Here is a 12,256-nt window from a genome sequence, read left to right on the forward strand (position 1 = left end):
TGTGGGATTAAATCAAGTACTTCTGTATTTTGGAGTTGTCCATAGGACTAACATAGTAGCAGCATCTGGTTTTCCTCAGAATTGGCTAGTGGTGGTGGTTTTCATGGCAGGCACAGCTACTTCGGTCCATTTAGGAATAATTGAGTTGTCATTTGAAAAGGTATGCCGTGTCATGAAAATTGAAGATACAGTCAACCTTGCCAAAGTTGAACTTCAACTTGCATATGCCGAGATCTGATTAAGTTGAAGCAAATTTCATGCTTTTCTTTTGAATAATCATCACCTAAGTAGACTTTGTGTAAGTCGAAGAAAAATCTATGGTCCCAATAGGTTCGACTAAGGTGAGGTCTACTGTACTACGTTTTGTTTTGAGATGACAATTCAATTAAATCCTTTTTTATAGACAAGCAAATTTGATAGCCCCCACGGGCCCACACGGATTGAAGTCTATTCCGTTTCGCGGATGATCTATTTCCGGACAAACACGCTCGCGCTTTCTCAAAATCACACGCTCAATAACATTTAAACAACACCCTAACCTTTTCAGATGGGCAGGATGGATCATCGATAAGCATTTAAGGCTATTCCTTTATTTTATTCCTACATTCAACCGTCGTTCTTTGCTCAAAATACTCGACAGCTCGCCACTTCGGGGGATCCCCCACTTCGGCAAAGAGATACCGCCGCCATGATGCATGAGGATATGACGTCACCATTACGGGGCGGAGCTTATGCTAATGTACGTGTGATTGACAGATTGACCGAATCTTGACGGAGATTTGAAAGCAAATCAGAAAAATCGGCGCATAAAAACGCTTCAAAGTCATCAAAATTATCCAAATTTCGAAAAGTCTTTGGTGACGTTGAATGGTTGGGGTTATGTTTGGTGGTATACGGAAGAAAGATTTTTGGTTTATTTAGGTGTTTTAGAGAACACTCACAATAATGTTTGTGGGTGAACAGATAGAAGAATGTAGAACTTCCAGCAATCTCAATATGGTCCCCAGACTGATGGTCTGGGGCCCATAAATAACATTTATCTGGGTTCAGCAGGTCAGCAGGTATACCGGCTGTTCCGATCATCCCCCTACAGCCAGCTGTTCAAAAGGTAATGTTATTCACCCCACAGGGAGTGCAGGTAATTGATTAAGCCCCTGCATAACTTAACAGCAATGGCTTGGCTTCTGTGAGTGGTAAGGAGAATTGACAGTGTCCGATTAAAAATCCCTCATTTCTGCTCCGCTGAAGTAAATTTTTGAATAAAACCAAGACGTTGCATCAGGGTAAGGTGTCACCACCATTCATGCAAAATTTCAAGGCGATCCAACGCCTCTAAGTGTGACTTTATTCGTCCCCCTTCTTATATTATTATATAGAAGATTTAGACCAGCGATGACGTCATTTCTGGTGATTCCCTACGTTGTCCAATGAACGCTTTTTAAAGTGTGCCATTTGGCATGCATTAGCATGCAATGTATTTTATCAGCGCTGACAATTGCCGAACAGAATGCCGTAGCTCCGTCAATTTGCAATCAATTTTTATGGGAGTAACATTATTGTGTTGCTTAAAACGTCTACTTTTTTCTCATGTAAGAATCGTAGTACTAAAAACTAATATGCAAACAGAATCATGCCGATTCACTGCACATACTGTGGGAATTCTCCACTTCAAAATACATCGCGAACAGAGCGTGCACTTCCGATATCGTTTTCACAGAATTGTGGCCAAATTTTCAAGAACTAATTTCTGAAAGTATTCCCTTAAGACCTTATGACTACCCACTGAAAGGAACTAGTGATAATATCGCCTACTTGACTACTTTTTAGCAGAAAATTGGTTACTTGTCGCAAAATCAATCTTCCATCTTTACACTGGTCACAGTGGCCGTGCTGAAATATAGCCTGGTTCCCTGGCCAATTCAATGCGCAGAATACAACTGCGCAACTATACGTCATAACCCGGGCTTTTGAATCGTCAAAAAATCTGTCAAATGTGCCTGTAGCGCCAACTGGCGGTGAAAACTAAACTAATTCCATTACAAGTCAAAATGAAAAATTATTAAAAAATATTCGGCCAGATTTGAAAACAATATTTCCTCTGTGGCCCGAGGTATAAAGGAAAGAAGTTTAAACTTCCCGATGACCTCATTCGCCGAATGTAGGTCGGATCGCGCTGATTTTTGGTTTCTGAGTTCCCCTTGGGCTACTCCTAATTTAGCAGCGTCAACAAAGTGCCTAGGTCTTACGGTTACAAAATGCCCAAAATTGACATGGAAGGATGGCAGGATGGCAGGACGGACACCATTCCCTTAGTAATATTACCAGCTTCGCTGACTTTGTCAGCTGAGCTAAAAAGATACCATACACCAAAGTGAAATGCCTGCGGTATGAGCGAGAGGCCCCAAAGAATTTGAAGTACAAGACAAGCTCTTACTCGTAAAAATGAACTTTCACTCAATAGGACAAGGTGTGACTTAGTTTTTCGGTGTCACTTTTATTCCCACAATTTTACCAACGTTTTAAGTCCATCTTGTGATTGCGGGGCTCACTCCCAATCTACTAAACACCTTCTCTTTAATTGCCCTTTATTAAATGATTTACGTAACGATTTCTTGAATGATCCTGGTTTGCTGCCACACCTTACTTCTGTTAGGTTTTTCAATCTTCGTGTTGATGAGAGGCTCCATTTTCTTCTTAATGGTCAATTTTCATTGGACTTTACTTCAAACAGGCTTGTTGTAGAAAAAACAGCCACTTTTCTCAGTAATATTATCGCCTTTTCTGGTAACTAGTGCCAGATCAATTGAACCCCTCATCAATCACTACCTTTGTACAAACTATAACTATTTGTGTTACTTTACCTTTACTTGCATCCCTTTCTTTCCATTCAAAGTACCTTATCTTGATTCAACTTGTTCTTTGTATACCATTGTAACCAGGGCTATTAATGCTTTCAGCCTAAGCCCTGGCAATTGTCTCAATATGTAATTTTGTTTATTTGGATTTAATAAATAATAATAATAATAACAAGCTTTACACAGGAGTTTCGTGTGGAAACTACATTGCAGGTGCCAGGTACTAGAGGTTTAGAAGGTAAAACGCTATGTGACATTCTAAACGAAAGCTTCCGTGGGCTCAAGCAAGCCAAGCCGGTAACTGCAATTCCGACTGCAAAACAAAATGACATCAAGGCAATGTTAAAATTCATGCCAACTGCTGACAAAGTGTACATGATCCTGGTTGCTAAGTAATGCTGTGCAAAGCTCTGATGTTGTAAGATGTTATGATACCGTGACTTAGGTTACTATGCTCCATAATAATAAGAGTCTACATTAGACATTAAGTTGAAGATCGTGTTCTTTCGACCAAAAGAATAGTTTACTTACTTTTCGTTTATTGTTATTGTTACAGTGACTTTTGAAGGCGCACTATTAAGATAGAAACCAATAACATGGTTGAAACAAAACAAGGCTGTGTTTGCCATGATTGCACAACAATGGAAATACATCCGCTTGGTAAGGGGGCTCAAAGATAGGAGATCCTCATTGATATTTTGTTTCATACGGCCAAACTATGATTAATTGAAAAAAATTATTAGAGACTGATTTTGATGAGCATAGGCCTACCGGTATGTTGCCTAGATCAGTAATTAAGCCACAAGTTAGAAATCTGATTATTGTTTATTGTTTACTGTTGGTGTTATTGTTTTAGTTATTGTTTAAATGTTATTTGATGTTTATCGGTGGAAATACCTCGCTTTGTTTAATGCTGGTTACACTCGTGAGGGTGGGCTAAGGTTTTTAAGAACAATAGTTCATTTTATTAGACCAACCTGTGTATCATCAGCAATTAATGTATTTCTTGTATCATTAGCCGACAATCACAGTTTCCATTTGCAATTCTTGTAAAATAAAGTTGTAATCGCAGAAGCTGCTAGATTTGCAATTTTTGTATTTTTTTAAAACAATCAAGCTGGACATACAACTTTGTAGTTCAATCTATCTAGAAATATATGGTTCTATCTAGGAGATAGAACTATATGCCAACTAATTTCATCTGATCTTGAAAACTCCAAAGTTCTATCTCCATTTCCAGTTTTCAGAATCCCCTACTTAAAATCATGGTACGCAGGCACTATTGCATGGCATTGTACTTTCAATGATAATAACATTTGCTCAAATGCTAATATTCAGGAAAACAGTCCTGAGAAAAAACTTGTGATGACGCCAAATTTCAAACCCTGTTTTCTCAATACAGTAAAATGTGGAGATAGGTCCAGTTAATTCTCAGCCCACGATATAATGAAACATGGTGTCATTAAAACTGAGGCAGGTTCTAGAAGTGACTGGAAAGTACTATATTTGCAAAATAACGCATCTTTCTGTCATTGTCATTGATAGTCAACTTCGCCAATATATATTATGTTACATAGTTGACCAAATTTGAGTCACACAAAAAGTCAGTTGAGAAGAATTTTGTCTTCAAATCAGTTAAATTCACTCATTTCAGCATGGAAAGTGGATATGCTCCTGAAAGTGTGAGCCGTGAAATTGAAGAAGAGGATGAATTGTGAGTAAAATCCATCTGAAGTTAGAACAAGAATATGGAATTTGTGATGCCAATAAATGCCTAGATTAAGTGAAGTCGAATTTTTCTCTGGGCATCTCATCAAGGTTTATCATTTTATCAGAAAAAGATTGATTGACCTCACAATTGCCTGCTGCTCAAAATTTGTAGCAAATTAAACTTCACCGATTCACTCCTGTCTAAAACCTTTTCAGCGCCTTGATTGTCTCCTAAACATTTCATTCGGCCTGTGTATTGGACTTTTTTGACTTACAGGTCATTGGAAGATATGATGGAGAAAATTTCCAACACAGCTCAGCGAGACTTGTTGTATTCAATAAAGTTGACCGTAGGTTTTGTTTTAGTTCTCATTGTTAGGGCTGCTGTGGCTTTAGCTATCCACTATAGATCTTTACCCATTGCTGGGAACATTGCTTGTGAGAGCATGAAAAATTAATTTTGGTAGTATTTTGTGATAGCTTTTTGTACCATTAGAGGGGTCCGTTATCATAAGGGACAAGCTACTGCATACAACAGTGAATTATTTTAGCGATAGTCAGTGAGTAATAAAGGACTTGTTTGCAACTTTGATCCCAAGACATCCCCGACAGATGGTGCCTTTCCTTTGCTCAACAATGACAACATGCATGTCCTGAACATTGAAATTTGTGAAGGCCTGAAAAGCCTGTGTTTTTTGGCCAACTTGGTGCCAAAATTGGCCATTTCAAAGGCTGCTACGGTTTGGTGCTGAGGCACATCAGAGAAATTCCGCAAACATTCTATTCTAATAAAAAGTTCTCTTTCTAATCATATACTTATATATATTGATTTGACCATGGGAAAACATGAAGGTGTTAAATAGAAAAAAAAATTCTGCAGCAGAGTCGGAACCTTTCCTAGCCATGTTCATGTAGGTGAGAAGTTAAACCCCTTTATAATTTCAGAATTTTACAGAGGCTGATTGCGAGGTCCTGATGGACTGTATGCCCACATATTTTGATGAACTTAAACTGGTGGCTAGGGTGATATGCAAGGCTGCACCTGATGTCCACTTCAGCCCGGCTGCATATGAGAAGTACAAGTCAGTGTTTCAATTGGCCAATTTTGGGGATGGGTAAGTATTTGGCTACCTCATTGAACCTTCTAATTTGTTATGCGACATATATGTTGGCATTCTTTAGATGTATAAAATATATTGAAAATTTGACTCCTAACTGTATAAGTGCTGGCTGTCACTGCTCTAAAAAGGTGTTGGATATTCTTACTTGTGAGGATGTTGCTAAACAACCAGCTTGTATTTCAGTGTTTTGATTGGAGTGGAAAGTTGTACGTATCAGGATGATTACGGCCTGTTTTCAGTTTCTGGAAGTTTATAATATTTCATATCATATGCAAACATCTGTTGACAATCTACACTTCTTGTATTGCTATATTACTACACTTCTTGTATTGCTATATTACTAATATAGCAATACAAGAAGTGTAGATTGTCAACTATTAGTCAAGAATTATTTTTTGTTACTACTTCAGCTATTCGAGCTACCTGCCAAGTCATCTGAGAGACGATTATGTGCCACTTAATACTGGACGTGACAGCGGTGCAAATTGTGTATATGAGGCTGTCAGCTGGCTCCTCTTCGGTTGTAAAGAGAAAGCAAATTTCCTCCGTTTGATGTCATCAGTGTCTGCCTTGAATTCATTGCAGTCAATTGCAAACAAGGTATGATATACTGATAGCCCAACCACCAAGTAATCTATAATTTTATTGACTTCAATACATTTAACATCGTTACTGATCTCCTCCCTGGTCTTGTATCCAATGTGAGTAAAGATGGAGACAGATGCCTAGATTGCTCTTACAAGATATTTGGTCACGTATATGAGAAAAGTGAGTCTTTTTTGGTGTAATGTGACATCGCTGTTGTTTTTGTTGTCAGGTTTATGATGTCACAAGTATTGAAGCGGAGGGGTGGGGGCAGTTCCAGAATATTCCTTAAAGAATTTTGTATCATTGTATTGTGTATGTTGGTATAAAAAAAAGATCTTATTCTGCTATAAACCCATTTGAAGAACAGGCCCTTTTCTAGTTGATAATTAACTGAATCCGGTCGTCGTCTGTATCCTGTTCAAAAAACAGTGGCACGCTTCTTAAACGCTTGGGCTTTGAGCTTATTACACTGGACCCCCTAGGTCTGGTGACCTCTGACACTGAATTTCGGTCTGATCTGATTTGGTACATATGTATGGTACCCTATAATCAGGTGATCCCAGGGACCAAAGTTCAGTTCAATCTGATTCACTGCCTGACCACCAGGTGGCCCAATCTCCAATGCTTGAAAATGCAATGATTGCTCAACTGCTAGACCGACTGCCACCAATCTGATATCATGAGCATCCAAACACCATACAATATTATTCGTGACGTTGGGAGTGATCTGTCTTCTATATATCTATATGGTGAGTACAATGGCCTCTGACCTTTTCATTGTGGCTGAGCGTAAAACACTTCTGTCTTATTTCAGCCTAAAAAACCTGTCTTGATTTGCGCTGAGTCATACATACAAGAAAGGCATGTTGTCAGTTCTTCAAGGCATAACTCCTACATCAGCAGCGTGATGTGGTTAACAACTGAATTTACATGTAATTCTTATTTTTACAGCTCAGTGACTTCACATCTGAAATGAGTTCAGAGGAACTGGTTGCGTAGATGTCACTCACGACAAAGACTGCCACAGCTATACGCGGTGTTGGATGTCGTCGGCGAATCCTTAAGGTGACAATCGTAGCAGAGGTCAAAAGGTCATTCAATGTGAATGAAGAGCCTGGTAAGAATAAACTGAATGATGGGACCATTGCCTTCTTCTAAAAGGACTTTGTTTTGAGAATGCAATTTAACCCTTTCAATCTATGACTGCCAAACCCTCCCCTAATTCCCCCGGTTTTGAGCGGTTCTATTTTTATAAAGCTTTTAGAGCTCACAGAATGTAGGTATCGGGATTACCCCACATGGTAGATGACGTCACAGCAGGTGGATGATACGCGAGCTCTGATTGGCTCAGCTAAGAGGCGGGGCCGAAAGCGGCGTTCTCATTGGCCAGCCTCGCTTTCATTCTCAATGGCTGCCTCCATGTTTCCATGTTAACATGTAAACAATGAAAGATTTTCTATTATTCAGTCGCAAATTTTGAATAACAATGCATAAATACAAAGGTAAAAAGGATTCAACGAAGCGTAATTCTATTTCGGGCAAGCATAGCAGGCGAGAACAATTGAAAATTGCTCGTGAAAAACGATGTGGCCGTGAAAAACAGGAAGTTATTGAGGAAGTTGGAGTTGTTCATGGTCATGGAGCAGGGAATGATGATTGTGTTATGGCAGAACCAGCTGCACCCCAGCCCCAGCCTGGTCCTGCTGGTGATGGAAATCAGGATGCCGACATAGAGAACATCAAGTCATCCACTTCAAAAAGATTTGATCTCCTAAAAATGCTGCTGGATGGGTCTGATGATGAGGGAGAAGGTAGTGATTCAGAAGATGAGGATGGGCCAGGTGCTGATGGTGGTATGCTTACTGATGACAATAGTTGTTTGTTTGTACAAGTGTCTGCACTAAAAAAAGTTGTAAAAGATCTGCCTTGTCCCAACTGCAATGGAGCTCAGCTGACTGTAAATGTAGTAAAGAGAAACAAGGGTTTGGTTGTTGGTTTTAGGACCAAATGCACACTGTGTCAACATGTTGTCAGTGAAAACCTTAGTTCTGATAAGGTTGGGGGTGAGGACAGCTCTCGTTTACCGTTCATGACCACACGTCGACTTGTAGCTGGAACCATGGACTCTGGATCTGGATATGCTGGCCTCAAAAAGCTGTGTACCTGGATGGACAGTCCTTGCATTACTCATAAAACATTTGAGAAACACCAGAGAGCTGTGTATGCTGCATTGCAGCAAACTGCCGATGACTGTCTGGGCCATGCAGTGCTTTGTGTTCGCAAAGCCTATGCAGTACTCGATCCAAATTTATCACCAGCAGACGTAAAAGTCACAGTGGTTTCATTTGATGGTTCCTGGATGACCAGGGGTAGAGGGGGTCACAGTTCGCTCTATGGGGTAGGCTGTGTGATTGACATTTTGACAAATTTTGTGGTGGATTTTGACATCCTCAGTCTTTTCTGTTACGGGTGTTCATTGGTTGGAGACAGAATGGACAAAGAAAGCCAGGAGTACCAACACTGGAAGGCCAACCAGATTTGTGACAAGAACTGGGATAAGTCGCCTAATGCAATGGTAAAGGGTATTGCGGAACGGGTGTGGTGCAGGTCGATGCAGAAACATGGGCTGCGGTACACAGTGATGGTCTCAGATGGGGATTCTAGTACCTTTCCCCATCTGCTTCAGTTGAACCCCTATGGAGATGAGCACCCTATTACCAAAGAAGAATGTATCAACCATGTAGCCAAAAGAATTGGGACTGCTCTTCGAGATGCCAGAAACAAGGGGAAAGCTGCTGGTGTCACTATGGGGGGTAGGGGAGTTGGTAGACTCACAGATAACACTATAAATCGTATGCAACAGTACTATGAATTGGCTATTAGAAACAATCTCAAAAATGGTGTTGAGGCCATGAGGAAAGCTATATATGCCTCCTTCCTACATGCAATATCGACAGATGATGACCCCCACCATGGAAGATGTCCCACTGGAGACAAGAGTTGGTGTTTTTGGAATCGTGCGATTGCAAAAGATGAAAGACCTGGACGACATGATGATGAACTACATCATAAACTTTCAAGGAAGGTTGCTGAATTTCTGAAACCTGTGTATGAAAAATTGGCCAGTCCTGAGATCTTGAAACGTTGTGAGAGAGGACTCACCCAAAATGCCAATGAAAGCATTCACTCTGTTATTTGGGGACGATGCCTAAAAGTTGGATTCCGGGGAATGCTTCGAGTTAGGGCTGCACTCATCATGGGGGTGTTGACGTGGAATGAGGGTGCTTTGCGGTCAAATGAAGCAGTACTTTCGCTACTAGACATAACTCCAGGACCCAATGTCAAATGTCTCTCTGCTGAGAAGGACAAGAAAAGGTTGAAAAAGTCTCAAAAGAGGGTGCAGGGTGAGGAAAAAAGGAGGAGGAACAAGCACCGCCAATTCCTTCAAAGACTGGATGACAAAGACAACCCTGACTATGTTCCTGGGGGGTTCTAATTCTTTCAAAGGTGAGGGCAGTGGGTTTTCCACCCCACTTCATGAATAAGAAGACAAGAATGAGATGTATGAACATTTCATTGAGATGTATGAGTTCATCCTAATGGTGTGCCCTTATTTTCTGTCAGAATCCTTAGCAATTTTGCATGCTGGTACCTTTTTACCTGTAGAATACCAAGACAGAGCCACTTTTTTTATATGGGTTGAGATTTTTTGGAGGAGGTGATCAGATTTTGAAAATAGGACCAAAATCGGAGGTCGTGAAAAGGTGAAAAACATCAAAATTACCCTCAGTAATAATATATGTGAGAAAAAATCAGGTTCTGTCTTGGTGTTATATAGATAAATAACTATCAAATGCAAAAGGAATTTCTTCTACATCATTACCCAGTCCCACGATATGCTCGGATAAAATTTACACCCCAAATCCAAGATGGCCACCGTTTCCATGGCAACAGACCCCCTATTTTTCTTTTGAAAGGTGGAACTCTTTTCTTTTGTCATCATGAACAATCCCTGCAAGTATGAAGTCTATACTCTGAAAATTAAACAAAATAAATTTTTGAGTAGCCTCCCCCCTTAACACAGGTGGCCAGTTTTATATCCCCTGCGAAGCAATGATCATTATTTATTTTAATTGAAGCCGGAGCTATTTTATTTCCATTCGATATCACTCATACATAAGAAATTTTGCTTGTCCCATCCGTAGTTAGTCAGGTAAATGAAAGGGGTCGCAGGTGATTACATGAATACTGTAATCACTGTTTAACCTGTATAAAGCTCAGCGCCTGTCATGATCTGCTAATGACAATTTTCACAAACCCCAGTATTTTTTTTCTTTTCCAGAGAGGAAGTTTATTTGTCCGCTGCACAGATTATTTATTGCTTCAAGCGGATGGAAGTAACCTGCCATGCAAGCACTGCTGTCAATGCTGTTCCAGAGAAAGTGTCTCTGAAGGTAAGCAATGTAATGAAAATTATTCTAATGGTTATTTGTACTTGTATGTGGTAGAAAAGGGACATGCCATGAAGTGTTGCTCTTTTGGACAATTTATTTTCATTCTCAAGTGGATGAGTGGGACTTTTAGTCGGTTGCAAAGAAAGGTTCTAGGTTGAAATTTTGGTTAAAAAGAAAAACATTTACTTCTGGTATTTTGGGGGAAAGTGTTAAAAGTGTAAGTAGCTCCTATGACTTTGTATTACCATTTTTTCAGACTTATCTGATTAATGTGATGGGAATGAAGTCACCAAGTTGGAGGATGAACATGGCTGCATCCGGTAAGGGAAGCGTGGTTAGTGCTTTATGTCTAAAAGAGAGCTCTTTACTCGGAACACTCAAGGAAGAGACAGTAAGTTAAATTGATTATTAACATCTCAATTGCAGTGTGACCATGCTTAACCCTGTACAGGCTGGTGTTATTATTCTAATTTTGGCTCCGTGGCTCTGTCACATGGTTATGCGTCTAGTGCTTTTGCCTCCTTAATTGTAAAAGCTTCACAATTCTCTGCTGGCTAGTCTCTGTAGAAGGGGAGTAGAAGTTCATTCAAGTAACTTGATACCTTTTGGCTCCAGGCCAAATGATGGAGATTTAGAGTTGAGGGGAAAAGGTGCACTGCGCAGGCCCACAGGTGTGTGGAAACACCCTTGCTCTCTCCTATCTAATCCAAAGCTGTTAAGAAGTCTTAAGACTGTAGTTGTTTCAGACTTCAACTGGCTAACTACCGGTATGGGTCAGTGGCTTATCATTTAAATGTTTCCATTATAAAACAGCAATTAGATACCTTTCATTTGACAAATGTTATGTTATTTCAGATGGAGGCCATCATAAATTTCTTGAGGGATGAGTTGCCGCAGACAGAGATGATAACAATGATGAATGTCTGTGTGCCAGAGGTGGGTCTGAAATTTGACAAATGGTCGGCCTTATTGATGGTATCTCTCTATGAAAGTAAAGCACATGACAGGCGAGAAACTTGAAGCGAATTGGTTTAAACTGACCGACTGCAACAAAATACAGTGCCGTGTGATAATTTTGAATCACTTCATGCATTGTCCTGTGGGTAGTCATGAAACAGTAAAAGACATACGTACAGAGATGGGTACATTTTCAGGCATTTGGAATAATTTGTGCTCAGGGGAGCGCAGTGGCACAACAGTTGAGCATCAACATTATGATCGTGGGGTCCTGGGTTCGATACCTGGCAGGTGCCACTTTGTAACTCTTACCTTGTTGATAGGCTGGGTAATGAAAGCTCTTTTAACCCTTAAACGGCCAGCGTCGCCGTTTGGCGACTTACGGCCGGACGGCGACTTAGACCAAACGCCTTTTCAGTTCCTTATAATAACACTATACGGCAGCACCGGGACTCGTAAACGTGTTCAATGGGTAAAGGAAGGTCAAGGCCGTTCATTCAACACAACTTTTCTATATGGTGCTGTAGAAAGTTTTCGGTGATTTTGATCGACAAATTCGCTATTGTTTCAA

General features: G+C 40.2%; 1 protein-coding gene across 1 annotated transcript; it reads left to right on the top strand.

The window, feature by feature from the left end:
• Positions 1-10,275: 10,275 nt before the first annotated feature.
• LOC135485957 (uncharacterized) lies at positions 10,276-11,748 on the top strand. The gene is made up of 4 exons (XM_064768388.1): positions 10,276-10,292; positions 10,617-10,728; positions 10,985-11,119; positions 11,584-11,748. Exons 1-4 carry the CDS (start codon positions 10,276-10,278, stop codon positions 11,746-11,748), a joined length of 429 nt encoding a protein of 142 aa, XP_064624458.1.
• Positions 11,749-12,256: the final 508 nt, after the last annotated feature.

The sequence above is a fragment of the Lineus longissimus genome, chromosome 4 (assembly GCF_910592395.1).
Source record: "Lineus longissimus chromosome 4, tnLinLong1.2, whole genome shotgun sequence".
NCBI classification, from domain to species: domain Eukaryota; kingdom Metazoa; phylum Nemertea; class Pilidiophora; order Heteronemertea; family Lineidae; genus Lineus; species Lineus longissimus.